General features: G+C 40.7%; 1 protein-coding gene across 1 annotated transcript; it reads right to left on the bottom strand.

Moving 5' to 3' along the window:
- Positions 1-205: 205 nt before the first annotated feature.
- LOC310997149 (androgen receptor-like) lies at positions 206-18,661 on the bottom strand (the record flags this gene model as incomplete). Its single annotated transcript, XM_083986796.1, has 8 exons — positions 206-458; positions 2,193-2,344; positions 2,431-2,561; positions 5,147-5,291; positions 6,183-6,461; positions 12,269-12,385; positions 12,586-12,737; positions 17,505-18,661. 8 exons carry the CDS (start codon positions 18,659-18,661, stop codon positions 300-302), a joined length of 2,292 nt encoding a protein of 763 aa, XP_083842922.1. The 3' UTR covers positions 206-299.
- Positions 18,662-18,986: the final 325 nt, after the last annotated feature.

Genomic DNA, 18,986 nt, shown 5'->3' with positions numbered 1-18,986 from the left:
GGTATTTTAAGACGTCTGCAATCATGAGTTACAGACTGAAGTAGCATCTGTGCTCAAGCTGAAAACACTAAGAAACAGCAGAGCCGTCTACACGTGATACCTCGCAGCTCCTCAGATAAAACAGTTCTGAACAAACAATCTCAATTATAGCTAAAATGAAAATACAAACTTTAGCAATAAAAAAAAAATATGGGACAGGTCTAAGAGCTATTAGATTGAACATGTCAGGAAACAGTGCAAAGCCTTTGTTTAAGTTTATGGAGGCAGCAAAGCTGAGTCAGTTTTGATATAAAAACCTTCTACTTGTGAAACAAGATGGGTTTAGCCAAACCTGCCAGAATCTTTGGTACATGTACTGAGATTATTTCTCCAATCATCTCAGGAAAGCTGACCTTGGTGGGGAGGGACTGAGCCTGAACAAAAAGGTCAAATGTAAATTGATGGAGCTTCTTTACCGTCTGAAACAGAAGAAAAAACACAAAGAGATAAAATCATCTGAATACGTGACTACAAGTAGAGTTTTGACAATAAATTGCATGGCCTAGGTGTGAGGACTGTTGAGCTCTGAATCACAGTTAACACGTCCATTAAGCTTATTTGTAGCCTTTTTTTTCCTAACAGTTATCAGATCTTTAAGGTCAGATTTTAATGCATCATATTCAGTCTGTACTGGCTTGAAAACAGCATTTTTCAGGGTCCATTAAAACATAGGGCCCTAATTTTGTGGCTCAGCGCAGGGCGGTGCAGCCCACACAGTGGTAATTATGTCCGGCGCAACACCGTGCGCAGCCAATTTGGTAGAACGAGGTGCGCCAAGATGGGTGTGGCAGTGCAGTAGGGGGAGGTGTCAACAGATTCAGCTTGGCACAGTGACAATTTCGTGCCAAAAGGCTGCGCCGAAGGTGCGTTGAAAGCTCGCCAGCTCCAATGTTTATTTCAAACCACCATGCTGGTACAGCTAGTCAAACAGGGGCTGACAGGGGTGGGGATGGTTGTAACACCTTTTATCTTTGTTGTTTTATTAAGTGTTCCAGAAAAGACTTTCAAGGCCTTGTTTCCTCTGCTTCACCATGGGCTTCTTTCAGGCCACACTTTACTGTTCCATCTCTATCTTGATAGCTGTACTGTCAGGGGTGAAAGGAGGCTCCTACATGCTTATTTTCAGCCTATACTCTTTAGCCTACAGGATCTGATCATACAAATCAGTGGCCCTGAAATGTGTGTTTCTCTTCTATAATCAACATTCTACATTCCCATTTGGGGTTTGCCCGTATGACACACACACACACCTGCTGCTGTGCTGTCTATCTCTTCTCTGCTCTCTGGACTGGGCTGCCTGTCATGGAGCCCTCTGGGCTTAGGTTTGAGTTCTCAACAGCCGGTCCGGCCCAACCCACCGGACCGGGGGCGTCAGTTCGAGTCACGTTCAGCAGGAATATGTAGGCTACAAATGACTCGGGTTGGCCTGTGCCTCGGGCTTCTCCTTTTTTTTTTTGACCAGGTTTGGACATTTTCAGGGACAGCTTTATCTGGGGACAGGTCGGCCTAATTGGGGACTGCCCCCGAAAGAGACTGTATCACAGAAACATACAGACAGTTTAACTAAGTTAACAAAGTTAACATTTTGTTGTGACAGTAGGCTACTTGACCCATAAGCTTCCCGCTGTCTGTGCATTCACTGAGCATCAGCAGCACAATTTAATCACTGCTTGTCCCGTCGCATCTGAAAAAGAAAAAGACCCTCAGCGATGCGTCCTTTACGAACAGCTGCTTCTGATTTCTGAGCTTGGACCTCCTTCCATCAGTTTGGAGAAGTTTGGCCGTCTAACACTGCTGTCTCCTTCTTCCATGGTGAAATGAAACTTGCACTTTAAAGGCGAGGAGAGGAGCTAATTTGATTGGTGAAGATTTGACTCCACGCCTTCTCTCCTCTCTCTTTGCCACTTACGCTGGTGGGAGGGACGGAGGCGGGCTGGTGGACAGGGCAGGTGCACCACGCTTGCGCCTGGTCTACGAAATTAGAGCCCATAGTATCCCCTTAGATGTCACCGTAAACATCCCCAGGAAGTGTTTGAGGCAGAATTACAATTCTTGATTCATAGTTTTCCCTGAAATGCAGCCAGATGCTCAGAAATGATGAACAAATACACATATACATCCAATAATTGAAATCATAAGTAACAGCGTCTCACCATCTGAAGGGAGTCCAGGAGTCGGGTGAGTTGGTTGAACCTCTGAGAACAGTTGGCCGTCATTCGATAGTTAACGAGCCTATCAAGTTCGTTGATGTAGGTGAGACGTAACTCGTCAAAGTACTTCTGACTCTTCAGACCCTCGACTGGAACTGGTGAAATAAGAGGGGGAAGGTTTTGACTCAGATCTCTCTATTGCCGCTCCTCTAGTTTGTTTTGATGCTTGGTAAACACTTACGAATGCTGAAGAGGAGCAAGGCCTTCATGCAGAGAAACTCTTCCTGAGTGATCTGCAGCAGCACAAACTCTTGTGAAAGATGCCTCATCCGAATACAGTGCTCGTACATGGTGGAGATGTGCATCCGGTGTCTGCAGATGTTAGAAAAGGGGGAAGGATTGGAGATATGTGGATGAATGGGAACGTTCAAATCACAAGAGGCAAAGAATAAATTGCTTTATACATTGGACATTTATTCTGTAATGGACCAGCACAGATGAGGAGACAGTGTCAGAGGGTTACATCCATTTCTCTAACGGCTCTAAGTGGGGACAGTGACGGAGAAATATCTCTATAACACACACAAGATTTCTGCTGACCTTTGACATTTGGAGCAAATATGCAGCTCGTTCTATTACTAGTAATCCAGTCATTTAAAGTTAATCATCACAGGTGATTGGATATTTCACGTCCATGCTGCCTGCATAATGATGTCAACATATGTGAGTGAGAGATTGGAGTTTGCCATCTCTTCCAATATAAATTAATTCTGCTTTCATCATGAATCAGAAAAACCCTTAAATATACATTTATGCCGTGAACATAAAGGAAATCTAAGAGATTGGAATATTAGTTTAATACTGAAATGGCCGAAACTGCAGACCACAGGAAAGAGACAAAAATCAAAAGACAAAGAGGAATGTAATAGAGCTGATTGTTCTCCATTAGTCTGGGAATGGATGCAGTTTCAGGTCGGCTTGTATAAATGTAACACATCCACAGGCCAGCATATAATCTAATTATTACATTTATAGAGCTTCTGTTTTATAGAGCTACTTCTGTGTCTAAATTTAATAATGATGATGATGACGATAAAGTTTTGTCATCAGGATGGACTGTTTTACTAACTGGCAGTAGGACTTTGAGAAGTTTTAGTCATAGATGCCACTCAGTTGAGTTGTGCGAGATGTAGGATTCAGTGGTTTGGGGGGTTTGAGCCACACTTGGAGATAAATTTGATTTGCTATAGTTCTGACCACATCTTCATATAAATCTCTCAAGTTTATGGACCAATACTAAATCCCTTCAGGGACCTTTTCACTTCTCTTCTTTCTATAGTTAATTTTTAATTTGTGTTTCTGTATCTAACTGAATCTACACAAACACTGTCCTGATCCAGTCATACAGTAGTTACAGGTTTTGTCACAGAAAAATGTTTTTGTATGAGCATAAAAATAAACTTGAGGAAATTGATCAGTAAACTCAGTAACACCTTCATTTGTAAACAACATGTGAATGTGGCCAGGGTGCTTGCTCCACAGTGCTGTATTAAACATTGATGCCCCCTGACAGGCCAGACACATTCATACACTTTTTTCCACTGTTTTTAATTGTCAAAAACTTTGCTGCTGTTTTGCATAAAGATTGCAGAGTCACATTTCAGAGACACTAAAAACAGCAAAAAGGGAAAGAAAACAACATACTAATAGTCCTTTCTCATTTATTAAGTGGTACAGTTTTCTGTTTGGTCAACCAAACGGCGGCTACAGAGCTGTCTTAACAGCTTAATGTACTTTCGCCATATTGGATCTTGGGCTTCTATGATTAAATATCCATTTGTGTCATCATCAGATAGTATTTACTATTCAAACCCTTTCTTAATTCTTATATTTCCTGACACTTGGATGGTTTGAACATCTACTTCTTTGAGCTTTGTTTATTCAGGAAAGCTTCTCTGTGCGCAAAGGCGCTTTTTTTCAGCAGCACACTGTCTCACACTGACACAGTTGCACAGTTGCACAATCATCAATGGGAGCTGCCCAGTATGTCCACACTCGTGTCTGATCACTGAGCAGCTTCAGTAGGACGCTCTGGGATTTGTCTCTCATTCACTTGCCTGCCAGATCAAGACCGAGCCAACTATCTTCAGCTTATCAGGTTGTTAGTTGAAAATTTATGCAGCTTAATTCATAGACATGAATTCCTGCTAATTCATTTTGCCCAACAAAATTAACAGGGACATATAATATATAATTTTTGAATTTGTATTTCTGAAATGCCTTTATTATTAAGACTATCATGGTGAATCTACCCTTTAAACAGAGGATGATTCTAGAGTTGATTATGGCACAACTGATAAAACTGAACATTTTCCACAATGTAGACAGGTGCACGAAGAACAACAACATTTTTGACCCTTTAAAAACTGGTCATAATAATGATAATGCATGTATTGTATGTCAGTTGTCATAAAAACGAAATACCATTTATTCAAAAAGTCATACATATTTGCTATGCTTTCTAATCTGTAAATTGTAATATACTGATGCATCTAATGTATTTATCAATGTATAGCTGTTTGGCTGCTGTTGGATCAACAACTGGCTACCAGGTTTTGGCAGTAAGCATTTATTGAAAGTACCTGACTTGTGTAAATATAAATGTTTCTTATTTCTAATCTCGCAGTAACAAAAGAACACCTGAGGAGGAAATTGTATGAACACTATCCAAGAAATCTTGCAACCACTCTGTACTTTTTGAGAGACATCTTTGTGCATGAGCAGGAAAGCAAATCACAGAGAGATTTAGGGAGAATGAGGAATTAGATGAAGACAATGAGAAAATACAGTGTATGATAGCAGCGACTTGCTCGCTAAGTGTAATGAGAAACACGCCCCTTCATAAAATCCTTTCAGAGCTCACAGCATATAATTCAAGAATTCAAAGCTGTACGTACTCATTGAACACAAGATCTGGAGCGAAGTAAAGCATCCTGCCGTTGACGTTCTTGTAAGACCTCCATCCCAGACCAAACACCATCACCCCCATCCATGAATGTTGGATGACAGTCATCTGGTCGTCCACATGAAGATTTCTAAAACCTAGGGACAAAGATTTCGAGTCACAAACAGTGGCATGACATGGAGCATTTTAAACAAATATTAATAGTAATATTAATTATTGTATCTTTTAACCAGAACATTTATATTTAAGTCATACTTTACCCAAATTATAGAGCAAGGTAAATTATTATTTAATCAAATTGATCCATTAATACATTTATATTGTACTAGATGTCCTTCCTTTGGCGCTTTGTTAATGTTTGTTGTAATTCAGCTCATTTATCATTAACTTTTCATAGTCAATGATGACACAACTGATCATAATTGTAATATATTCTACAGAGTAACAATACCAGCCAACTTTAAATTCAACAGGGTGCTGAGTGGTAATTTTCTTCTCATTTTACCCTCATATCTGACAAACGTGATGAAAGGCCACAGATGTATGGTATTAGGTTAGATCTCAAAACAACTCAAAAGAGTATGTTCATTTCATCTTGTCACAGGTTTGGTTCAAATTGGATAAAATTTGTTTGTCACAATAAAAAGAGAATATTCCCCGACTCCGTGCCTCAAAGCTGCTGTGATCAGTATCTTCTCTAAAATCACCTGACTTCCCTTCAGCTCCACACAGCATTTTAACATATTCCAGCTTATTTAGTTTTATGAAAAACAACTTCACTATTTTTCTTTAACTAATTTCATCAACGCCAATTTTTTTAGGCAGGAAAGACAGCAGGAAATTGTTTTCAGGCAGACAGAAACAATTGTGAACAAAAACATTTTGCTGCCAAAAAAAAGAAGAAGAAGAAATGATCAGATTTAACCATAGGGAGCAAAAGGAAAGTGAGAATCAAAACTTAGATGTATCAGGTTGATTTTTCTGGATATTAGCTGATCAACATTGCTTCAAAGATCTCGGTGTCCTACCTGGCAGTCCTTTTGCCCATTTGACCACTTTGACCAGTTGTCTCTCTCCGAGCTCATTGAGGCTGGTGAGCAGGTTGGCAGCGGAGTCTGGCTGGCCGTAGTCATGTCCCGCGTTCACCACCTCTGGCTCAATGGCCTCCAGGATGTTGAGAAAGACCAGCTGGGAGTTCAAGTTCAGGCCCACTGTGGGAGATATACTCGGGACGGCCTCTGCGGGGTCCTGCACAGGATGATCCTCTTCAGGGTTTTTCTGTTGTCCAATCTTCTTCAGTTTACGTGCTGCAAACATAGGAGACTCAAACACTGAGAATCAAACCGTGACGATGGATACTATAACTGTGCAATTTTGTAACAAGTTCAAACAAATATTCAATTCCCAAGAAACCTGAGTCTAAACACGAGGAAAAAAGCGATAAAAGTTATAATCAGACAATATTTTTTGCATATTGTTACTGTAAATCCCCTGAATGCAACTAAAGACTTGTGTTGAAAGCCATAATGGGTTTTCTGCCTTTTGATTTTGAGGTCTCTTACTGTACAACAACTGTTAGATAAGATAAATATGTAGTGCAGCAGACTGATCAGACAAATGTAATTTATTCCACAGACTTTCCCTTTCATAATCACAATCATGGGTTTTGGGACAAAAAGTGTTACACTGTTTTGATTCAAAATCAATCAATTACTTCCTCTTGATTCATCAATGCTCAATTAAACAACATTGTTTTTTTATACACACTGTGGTTAATTGTTTTGAGCATTAGAGGGAAGATGTGCAACCAAAACTACTATATTAAGAACTGGCTCTGCTTTCTAAATCATCCGTCAGAAATGTCTCCTGCTGCAACTGTGGTTTTTAGATGAGTTTTTTTTATGGGAAATATCAATTTTATCCAACAATACCTAATACTGATCTGCTAATAGCTTTGAAGATACTGAATCAGATTCCATTTGGAAGAAAACTCTCGGAGCAGATGAGCCTCATCTGGTGGAAAGGCCTGTGGTCATCATGTGTGAATCCTGGCAATGCAGATGTTATTTCTTATATTTCTGCTTTTGCCTTGAGTGCGTTCTGAAAAGATATCCGTAAACTACATAACTCAGTGAACCAAGAGGATTTGTACTATTTTTGACAAAACATACAGAGATTAGAGGATAAGGAAATCCCTAAATAAATACTGAATCTATGTCTATATGTTTATGTATTTTATATTAGGTGCTGCATCATTTTAAAGACACCCTGAGGAGTTTGCTTTTGGTTATAAAAGAGTCTCATATTAATGTGGATGAATCTACGTTACCCACACTTGTTAATGGGTCCATTTTTGATCGTTTTGTTTTTATAGTTATTTTGGTCGGCTCACCCAGCATTTCCTACTTTTGGTTTCCCTGGAATAACACCGCCGGATCGCCGTTTATGGTTGAAACTACGACGGTATCTGATCGTCTTCAAACCTCCAACTTTCATTCTTGATTAATGAAAACATTCTTGGCAATGTTTTCGCTTTCATCCGTCTTGCGCCAGTCCAAGAATTTCACCGTACGCGCAGAGGCTCAAGGGAAATGTAGTGTGAAAACACTTCGCTTTCCAAAACTCCTCGTAGTCCCTTTAAGCAGTGACAAAGCTACAAGTTCTCTGCCCAACAAATCCTGAAAAGCCCAAAGCAGATGCTCAACAACCTGCACTTATAGACTACAGAAAATTGGAGCTGGCATGGTATACAGTGGCTGGTGGAGTTGCTGTCATGTACAGTGAGCATCAATGCAATCAGCAGAGAATAATTATTTTCTGCTAAACAGCTGCCAAATAAAATAGTTGTTTAACAATCAGGTTTAAGACCACCAACCATTCACTGCCTGTTATCTGTCCTCTCCTAACAGGGCTGCTTCAACTCAGCCTGTTATTTCAGAATTACATCTGTGCTGGAGTGTGACTGGCAGACAGATACAAATGGTTTGTAGGCGCTGAGGAGGCTGAAGAACTGAAATTTGAGGATGCTCAGCAGAATCATATAAAAGGCATTATTTCATTGTTGTATTCTTTGACAAATTATCAACTTTATCTTTAAGCAGTATAAAACCCATAGAATTAAAATATGAGGCAACATATCATTTCTTTAATCCCTTTTATCGTTGTTGACTGACAGTGAAAAATGACTGGTTCTTTGTCACACTGTTGCTTGTCGCAGTCTCCGTGTGGAGAACGTCTGGCTTTTCAATTCAGTCTGATTAATATTGAACTGCCAGTTATAGACACAACTTAAGTCTCTGTCAGAAGTAACAGGGTTGAAAAGCAAATTGCAGATTATATAAGAAAGATCATTTGCAAAGCTCACATTTGCATTTACGATCCAATAACAAACATTTGAAAGAAAAATGGTTAATTAAAAAATCCTTCCGGGGATTCTTGACGGAGACACAGAGAGGCATCTGATCTTTGCAGAGTGCAATGTAAATAGGTTGGGTTGAGCTAACCTTGAGATCCCCAAGCTTGAGTTTAAGCCAGTATAAACAAGGGGAGACTTCCAACTGATAGATTCAAGCACAGTCTGTGTTACGCTCCCATTAAGTCCAGAGGAACAATTAATTAGTCAAGATACTGTCAATTGTCTGTACACAAGCTGCTGACCCACTCACTGAGCTGTGGCGTAGGCGTCCTAATTTGTTTCCGGTTAAAACTGACCTCCAGTCGATCACCTGCTGATGTATCCATTACAAACCCTTTTATTTACCTCAAATGGAACTACATGTGAAAGTTGCTGGTCTTTTTTTTTTCTCACTGTAGTCATGTTTTTTTTGGCCCGCCTTCACCTTTCCATGCTACTACCAGCCTCATTGTCATTATAATCACCACCTTTATTCTAACTGCACATACAAAAAAAAATACACACACACCAAAGTTCAGTTCAGTGTGTATTCGTCCTCTTGAAATGTCTTTTGGTAATGTGCCTGTGCAGATCCCGATTTACACTCACTTTGGTGTCCAGGTTGAAGACGTCATTACAACTCTGGCTCACTGATGTAAATTGCATTTTTCTGTGTGACTGTGTGCGAGTGAGTGTGTGTGAGCACTGCATTTGACAGTGTGACAAAAGGACAAAGATGTGAGAGGAGACTGAATAATAAACCTTCCACTGACCTGGTTAGTGAAACCCTCGAGTTTTACATTTTCCAGTACCAAAAAACACAACGGTAAATGTATATGAGCTGTAAATAACATTTTACATTAGTGCTCTATATAAAAATGTAGTAATTCTATGTAATAACAGGGTAATAACGAGATTATACTGTTGTAATTAAAGAGGTAAAAAACCTTTTACTATTGAGGTTTAAGCTTTGGGTTAGGGTAATAATTATAAAGGTAATGCCAAGGCCCACACATAATAAGGATGTTGATGATGAACATCAGAGTGATAAATAATGTAGTGATGCTCCATTTAAATCTTAAATATTATAATTTCAATTCAGTAAAAACATTTTTCTTCTAAATTCACCTTTGAATGTCAAGTCTCAGAGTCTGAAAACACATTTGGGAGTTTCAGTAAAATAATTATAAACCAGGACTGGAAAATTTCAAAAACTCACTGTCACTTTCAATAAATCACCTGATTACAAAGTCAATTGACTCAAGTTATAGGAGTAATACACCGATCAAGCATACTATTATGACCACTGACAGGTGAAGTGAATAACACTGAATAACACTTGTTAGTGGGTGGGATATATTAGGCAGCAAGTGAACATTTTGTCCTCAGAGTTGATTTGTTAGAAGCAAGAAAAATGGGGATTTGAGTTAGTTCAACAAGGGCCAAACTGTGATTGCTGGACGGCCGGGTCAGAACATCTCAAAAACTGAAGGTCTTGTGGGGTGTTTCTGGTCTGCAGTGGTCAATCAGTATCTATCACAAGTGGCCCAAGGAAGGAACAGTGGTGAACTGGTAACAGGGTCATAGATACACATGTGGAGCGTCCATCCAACAGACTAGCTACATATTGCTGAAGAAGTTAATGCTGGTTCTGATAGAAAGGTGTTGGGGACCAAAACAATATTAGGCAGGTGGTCATAATGTTATGCCTGATCGGTGTCATCCGCCCCTCCAGCTGTTGATAAACTGCGGCTAAATTAATTTACTAACCCTTTCGTAGACTCAGCATGGCCGTGTTGTTTTTTCATGTTATGGCTCTGGTCATTTCGCCAAGGAGCATATTTCCTGCTTGACTTTTGTCGGAGTGGAGCCACAACATTCAGAGAAACCAGATATGACTGACTGAAGATCTCTGACAGAGAACCAGAGGAGTCAAACTGGTTCATCTGAGCCCAGCTGACTCGTAAACTGACACATTTCTTGCGTCTTCCTCTGTAATATCACAGTATTACCCCATTATATATTATGTAAATATGACGGAGCTGTAATGTGCCATCCTAGAGGCTGCAGCAGGAGCGTTGAGCTCTGCAGGAGAACCTCAGTACTGACTCATCTCTGAGCAGCAGTTGCTTCTTTAAGCACAATAAACTGGAACAAGACGTCAGGACAGATGAGGACACTATGCAGGGGCTAGAGCTGCTGTCTCGGGATCCCCCTTGATGAGTTGGGGTGGGGAAACACTGTTTTGGGCTGCTTTGTTGAGATGGATGGACCATAGATTAAAAATGGTAAACTGGTACCTAAACAACTAGCTGGAGGCCCGACTCAACTTCTTCCCTTCAGAGGTTGAAGGTGAATATCAGCTTGTGTAAATCATCAACTTCAAAACTCACTCACTGGTAGTAAAACAGTAGCTGATCTGTCTCATCTTGTACCTACTTGTGATTTTTTGGGCATGAAGATAAACTGGTTTCCTTAAGTCCTAAATGCAGATGTGCAGCAGGTTTACTTCAGGTTACTGGGAGACCAGAGGACTTACCTCCCTGCTCAGCTCCTGCTGGCAGAGATAATTAACATTCCAGGAAATAGCATGTAATTCAAATTATTTAAGAAATGAAACATTCGAACAATTTATATGAGCAATGCTTCTCGATCTTGCACAGATGCCAAACTCAACAAAAGCATGATTTAGAGATGTCATTGGCTTTTTTCAGGCCATGCAAACATTAAGACTGAAACAAATATCAGTGATCTAATGATGCAAAGGTTATAATTTCATTGACGCAAGTACTGTAACAATACATTTGTCATTTTGTAACACATGAAGCCAAAGCCTATTAGTCAAAGAGCTCTCCCTTCTCTCAGTATTTCATGGCTTGACCTTGAAGCAGGAGAGTTAAAAATCCTCTGGGATAATAGCGCCAAATGTATAATTTTTCTGCCTCCACTGCTACAAATTATTGTCATGAATTTTCTTGTGAAATGCCGTGAGTGAATTACATGTCCATGATGAGAACATAAGTGAAAGGATCTTTTTAGCCACAACTAGAAAGGGTGTGCCTTTTTACTGACAATCACAGCATTAGATCACATTTTCCCTCCGCGGGTTTGTCAGCGACTGGTGGCGAAATTACCAGCATGTCTGCTACTTTAATTCACATGTCTCATGTCAGCTTTGTGCTTCCCATACAATTTTCACCGTTAACAGAATGAGAAAATGGAAGAGAGTGAAAATTGAACACAAGACTAAAATTAGTCCACTACATGTCAATCTTTACAGCCTAATATGACGAACAGGTCTGGGTGACAGTAAGGAGAAGTGAATGGGAGAGGTCTAAATTGCATGGTAGCTCAGTCAGGGGCTTGATTATCAGTAACATCCCCTATTGTGATGATGCCGCAATTGAAGAGAGCCAGCTAAGATGTGCAGTGTCGAGAGAATAAAGTACTTGGTCTTAGAAAACCATTAATAGTTTCACTTTTAGGACTTCACTTTCTCTCATGTGTGCTTTGTTCATACAGTGTGTACCGGTAGTATGTTGTGTTTGTTATGGTTCATATAGGACTGATGTATAGACATTTATGTAGTCATTCTGCACATATATGAAATGCAACTGATGATATAAAAAAACAAGAGCTTGTGTGTTGTTGTATAGGAAAAATGAATGATACAGTATGTATGTTTTTACATGCAGATTTTAGTGCATGAATTTATCTTACCTCCAAGAGTCATCCCAGCTTCAAAGCACTTTCTCAGCCGACAAGATGGACAGTTCTTTCTTCTTAGCTTATCAATGGTGCAGTCGTTTTTGCTTGCACACAGGTATTTCTGTTTGCCTACATGGACAAAGAAAAGTGATAGAAAGTGTAAATCACTGTCTCATTCCAAATTAAACACAAATGTAGAAAAAGAAGGAACGGGTATCTGCTGACTTCAAATTGTAAAACAAGACAAAACCTAAATAAATAACGTCAAACAGTCTGTCAGGATACGTGAGCTCAATGGGACTGGGTGGTCCATGTTAGACCCTCTCTACCTTCTGCAGCTCTTTTGAAGAAAACCTTGCAGCTGCCGCAGGTGAGAGCGCCGTAGTGGCAGCCAGACGCCTCATCCGAACAGATGAGACACGTCCTCTGTGGTGGGAAGAAGAACTCCATGGGGAACAGGTGTTCTCTACCTGCCTCAAACCTGCAGTCAAACATATGAAACATGAAACATGTTTAATAGAGCGTGGTCGGGCGGGCTGCGTGATCGAACATGTTGCTTTTACTCATTTCCATTTGTTTGTCGTACTAGTATTGCATATTTATATATATTAGGCTATTGTCCGTTTTAGTAGCTTATTAGTTTCTTTTTTATGTTATTTTAATGTCTTGTAAAGCTTAATACCCCTTTTGGGACAGATAAAACCTAACCTTGAACTTTTATACAAAAGAAAGTCCTTTTTTTTCCACCAATTCAGCTCTGTCCAGCTGGAACCACAAAGTAGTTAATATTCCCCTGAACCACACTACAGCCTGTTACTGTGTTTAAGGAGGGTAGAGAGTGTGATGAGTGAGGACAGTGTGGGAAAGCTTTGAGCGGCAACACCACAGCCGAGTGGGGGAGTGGGAGGGGACGATGGGCGTCCAGCCTCAACCTTGAACGCTGAGAGACTGGAAAAGGCTCAGACATAACGATGCCTCAGTGACGTGCAGCTTAGATATCAAGGTTTGCCTTCTGGGAGATGACGACGAAGCACCTCTACTGTGTCCTGATTTGTAGACATAAGGACACAATAATTAATATAAATGCGAAATCTGTTCTCCACAGTCATTTTAAGGGTATCTCTTTTTCAGATTTATTTCATGAGGAACAGGAATAAGCTCTGAAACCTGTAATTATCCTTCTTTAGACTGAAATCCAGTCATGGCTGTGATTAAAATGACACTGTAGTTTAAACAGAGAGAGCTGAAGTGATGAGTGAAGTCTGGTGTTTTCTGGGAACCATCAGCAATAATGTGGGGGGAAAAAAAGCACAAGGGGCAACAAGCAAATGCTGAGCACACGGACAACAAAGGCAAATACGAGAGCTGTAACACCCAGTGCAACTAATCCAGAACCCACTCTGGGGTTGATTATACTCCAAGAGTGAGGTGTCAGGTCACAGCTTTTTGACCAATCTCACTGATAAATTAAACACTACATCCATAACTGTAACCTTCAATTTACTGCTCCAGCTTCTCTTAGGTTTAAATATGGTGTGATCACAAGATTGCTTCTAAAATACAGTTTTTCTATGTGTTCAGCGTTAGTTGGGAACATTTAGAACAAAAAGATTTCATTTTATGGAAAAAAAAAACAACCAAAGCTCAGGTTCAAAATTGTACATTCAATTGTACATTGTATTCAAATTGATTTGGCATTATTCAATTAGCTGGACTCATGACTTTTTTTTCCAAAAACAACAACATATAAAAGTGGTGTTCAAATCGCAGCTTTTTAACTCAGACGGTGGCTGGAAAATGTGACTTTAAACACCAGTCGTTATTATTTCCATAGTACAAGAGAACAACTTGTCAAGTGTGTCATTTTGTGTGAAGTATCTAGTCTTCTGATCTGGGAGGTCCTTGCTTTACCAGTGTGTAGAGATGACTGGCAGTGGTGGTGTAGTTGTAAGAGAAAAGCTTATTATTAACAGCTGGATCATGTCTGATACTGTATACCTATAGTAGACACCTTTATTACCCTTTATAAATGCACTGTATAATTCTACTTTGTGTCAGGTTTTGAAAAGATAAACATGAATTACTTTTAAAGCTAAAAGCTCTTTTACTGCCTCCATTCCTCATCTTTTATATCACATGATTTAAATGTACTCTGGTTAAGTATCAGATTTTTTTTACATTGAGATAATTCATACGCCTGAAGTGCAAGAGACACTAGATGTTGTGTGCATATATTTTAACAGGAATTATTGTCACCATCCACCGACCTTATACAGATAAATGCTTTCCACATCATTTTAAACAAAACATTAACACAATTTTCAAATTTCCAAAAACAGAATGATCTCTTCTCTAACCACACACAATGCTGTTTGACTGATAGAGTAGAGGAGTAGGTTTAATGTTCAGTGCTGATACGGTTTTTCCATTGTGGTGAATGGACCAGATCTCATGCACAGATTCACTTCAGTGTTATTTATTTGCTTGAGTTCACTCTGTATCATCTGTAAAACTAAATCACATTCATAAAAAGAAGGTGTAGTAAGCATGTGAGCTTGTAAACTGCGTTTGCTCAAGCCATGTAGTTTAAATAACATCTGTTTCCACTCATTCATGTGGCAGCAGTACGCAGCTCTTACTGTAATTGGTCAGGGGGAGTACAGGGCATCTTGGGATGTATTCTGGTCCATGTAGTGATGGTGGACAGATCCTATGTATCATCAAATATCATCACTGCACAGGTACACACTGCAGTGTGCATTGACTGTTTAATTATAAGTGAGTGCTTTGCTCACAGCTCATTGTGGATATTCACAAGTCCAAATTCAAAGTCTCACTTTGCTCTGTAACCTTTTAAAAATATGTTTGGTTTGTTTGTGACAATTAATTAATCATACATGTGATCATTTTAATTAAATACGAAACTAAAGCCAATGCTACCGCAGAGATTTAAAATTTACAATACTGAATATTACGTTTGCAAAGTGCTGCAAACTGCTCACACACACAAAAAAAGGTGATCAAATGGTGATCAACACACACACAGACACACATGCCTCAAAACACACATTATTAAAAGCATTTCAAATGTTTTAATTTACGAGATGTTATAGTATCAGGCCTAACCCAGAGGCAGAAACAAGAGGTGCTCGGTCATGCCAGAAGAGGTAATTCAGCTATTTGGTGAGAGATGAAAGTTCAGCAGACTGATCATTGAAGCGATTCCCGAACCTCCTCCTCTTCATCAAAAAAAAAGAAAGAAAAAAGCTGATAGTCGCTTCAGTTTTTAGATGATAATCCCTGTTTCAACTGATTTTTCTGATTGGGCCTCGGACAGCGACATTACACAGAACTACCTTGATTCAGACAAATGTTCAAACTGAGGCACGGTTACCTTTTTGCATTTCCCCTCTAAAGGAGACACAGGTTCATTGATTCCCTCTGTCTCTCTGTGTCCTTGTAGCAGCGTGATGCTGAGTACAGCTAGGGGATTAACCACGTCTAAGTCAGTTAATAATGCACTTTAAATGGAAAAACAAAACCAGATGTATGTAAATGCGTAAATTAGAAAGGAGTAACTCTCACTGCATAATTTAGCCGGACAAAACACATCAAAGACCTGCTCTAGGGTTATCAATCCGCGGCGTTGTCCAGATTATTCGGTAAACCTTCCTCTTGGAGCCGACGCCAGGAGTTCAGCTGATAAACCAGACAACTGCAAGGTCTTTATGCTTGTGCACTTGTGGACATCCTGCTGAGTCTGAAGTCAAACCCGCCCTGAACCGAGTGTGAGGTCGGGCTCTGTCGCAGATCAATCACTTCTCTCTTTCTGTGTTTCAAGTCACCATCTACAGTCAAATTATTTGGTCAAGGCTGATTACAAAAAGGTAAAATTCAGTGCAAATGAAGTCGGATCACAGCTCAGTGGGTCAGACAGACCACACTGCCAAGGACAGCTCCATGTGGGATTTTGCAGCTGCTCGTCCTCATTGTGAAGAACCTCTCTGACCTCTGCGTCCTCTGCCTTACTGTAATGTAGCGCCAGTTCAATGATTCACTCTACATACAGTACACTGTTGTTTTGACAGGACGGCCAGAGATGCTGGTTTAAGATGATGCTCTCAATCATTCACCACCAGCCCAGAGAAATCACAGACAGGAGAAGAGAAAGGAGACGCTGACGTCATTTTGGCGTTACACTTGTGTGTCATGGTCCCTTCTTTGTCAGTGTCAGTCCACATGTCCACTCTGTGTCCTTCGTTTTCCTGCATGTCTGACTTGAGAGCATTTTCAAATTCAAAATGCATGTGGAGCTTTTACAAACTCTCAAAATTATTATCACCTAACATATAAAATTGTCACAAAACAAAATCAGAAACTGCTGTGCTGTAGTTTAATTCTGTGTAGTCAAATCTGACTTATTTATGAAACCAAGTCCACAAATCCACTGATAACGCTTTTCTCACAAGGAAATTATATTTAAAGTCAAAGTTTTTTTTTCACTGGGTGCAAACAATTCAAGAACAGAGTCACACTCAAAACATTTGTTATGCTTGACGCATACAAAAAGTATAGAAACTGTATGGTATGATAGAAAAAAATGTGTTCAAGCAGATGTTTAGGATTTTATGTACGACATATAATAACTGTATTTTTTGCAGAATTTATAATCATTTAGAATATCTCTATATAATGTGAAAAAGTTCACATTAAATTGGAAAATTTAATTTAATATACAGGTGAGGTTTTATTTTTACATTTTAAATCCTGAAATGAGCTCCAGGTTGCACTTGTAGCCTTTGAAAATGTCAAGTATGTGAACCAGAACCCAAATATATTTCTACTTCCTTTGTAAATGAATTACAGATCCAGTTTGATGAGCTAAAAGTCCCCACACATTTATTAAAACCAGCCTAATAAAGCCCTAAAATACACATTAGTCTCTGCAGAATTAAATCTGTTCACTTAAAAGATTTCCTCAGTTTGTTCTTAAGTAAAATATGCATGATGACATTGAATGCACCTGTAATTCGGCACATAATGATCCAGTGTTGTGCTGATATTGTGCCGGCAGCAGATTGTCAACATACACTAAACATGTTATTGATGAGGAGACTCTCATGTCTGGGGTCAGCTAAAGGTCAAACCGGAGTCCTTTGTTATTTCTGTCGGATCATCCCTAAATTCAATTAACAATTTTTAAATCACAGGATTAATTTGTTTTCATAGTTTTGTTGTTATTATTTACCTAGTGTCGTTGTAGCTGACATCCAGCCATTCTCCGACCTCAGTCTTCATGTAGCTGGGGTTGGGGTTGGGGTAGGGCGGTCGCAGCGCTCTGCCCGGGTACCACTGCTCAGAGCGCATCACGCTCCTCTCGTATGGATTACATATGAACGCGGTGTTGGCTCCCGCGCTGTGCGCGTTCATGCAGTGCCTCGATCCCCAAAACTGAGAGTTGTAGGACTTGTCATTAAAGGTGTAATCACTGGGCCACGGCGCCCCTGCTGACTCAAACTCCTCAGATTTGATTTTGACTCTTTCGTGTTCTGGCTGAAAACCAGAGAACTTGTTCTCCATGGCTTCCGCCGGGGCTCTCGCCTCCTCGTCGGGGGGCTTGTAGCCTCGACACGGCCTCTCGGCAGCAGCCGTCTGGCCGAAGTGAGCCAAGTTACCTGGCGCGGATGATGGAGCGTATGTACAAGAGGCAGCACGCGCTGAAGTTATGTCATCCTCGCACAGTGTGAAGTTTTGCTCATCCACAGATGTCCGAGTGGACGTGAAGTGGTGCAGCGGCGCAGCGGTGTCCGAACTTTTGAACACTTCCACCAGTTGCCTGTGGCCGTGCAGCGGCCGGTCGGCGGGGTCGGGGCTCCGGTACTCGGCGCCAGCAGCAGCCGCGGCTCCGCTACAGCTCCCTGAGCTCAGGGTCGCAGCTCCAACTCCGAACAAAGTCTCTCCGCGTGCGTGGTCGTTTGCTGCGCACGCGGGCAGAGCGCCGTCCAGGTCGCTGGTGTCGGTGGACTCCATGGTCAGACCCAGAGACACGGACACGGCTTTGCACAGCTCCCGGGCTGTTTCTGAGATTGTGGCGCAGGCAGAAAAAGACGGACTGTCGCCCACTCGGCACCCAGTGTTTACCAACTCCTGAGGAACAGCGCAGCGGTGTTTTTCCATGGCACAGGCTTGCGGGATAATGTGCTCGGATCCGTAAATGTTTGCGTCTGCATGGTCGGAGTCTTTCAGTCTGCCAACACCGGGTCCTGTTGAGTTTTTGATGAAATAAACTCGACTTTCTTCAGTTTTTAGGGACATGCTGGGAGCGCTCGCAACGTTGCCTGTTTTGATTTTGTCCCCCCCTGGCCAAATCTTGCTACAAGATAACTGTCGGTTAGTTTGGCTCATTTCCCAGAAAGTGCTCACTTGGCCAGGAGAGCGAACTTTGCACGACAGAAGTCTCGACAGGTCCCGGTGATTGTTAGTGCTCAGCCCAACTCAACTCTCCCGCTGCGCGCAAGGCTTTGGTAAAGGTCCTAGGAGAGCTGCAGGAGTCACAAACTCCTCCTAAACTGAGATCTTCAGAGTCAGAGGCGCTCAAGTTCACTTTGATAAAAACTGAATTCAGGAGAAGACTCCAGTGTCTGTCTGACTCTTCACTCACTGAAACAACAGCAGTCATGATTTGTAACATTTAACTATAACTTTTTTTTCTCTTTCTCTTTTTTTTTTT

Source organism: Trachurus trachurus, assembly GCF_905171665.1.
Source record: "Trachurus trachurus genome assembly, chromosome: 14".
NCBI classification, from domain to species: domain Eukaryota; kingdom Metazoa; phylum Chordata; class Actinopteri; order Carangiformes; family Carangidae; genus Trachurus; species Trachurus trachurus.
The sequence above is the reverse complement of the archived record's forward strand: the minus strand, read 5'-3'. Positions and strand labels throughout refer to the sequence as shown.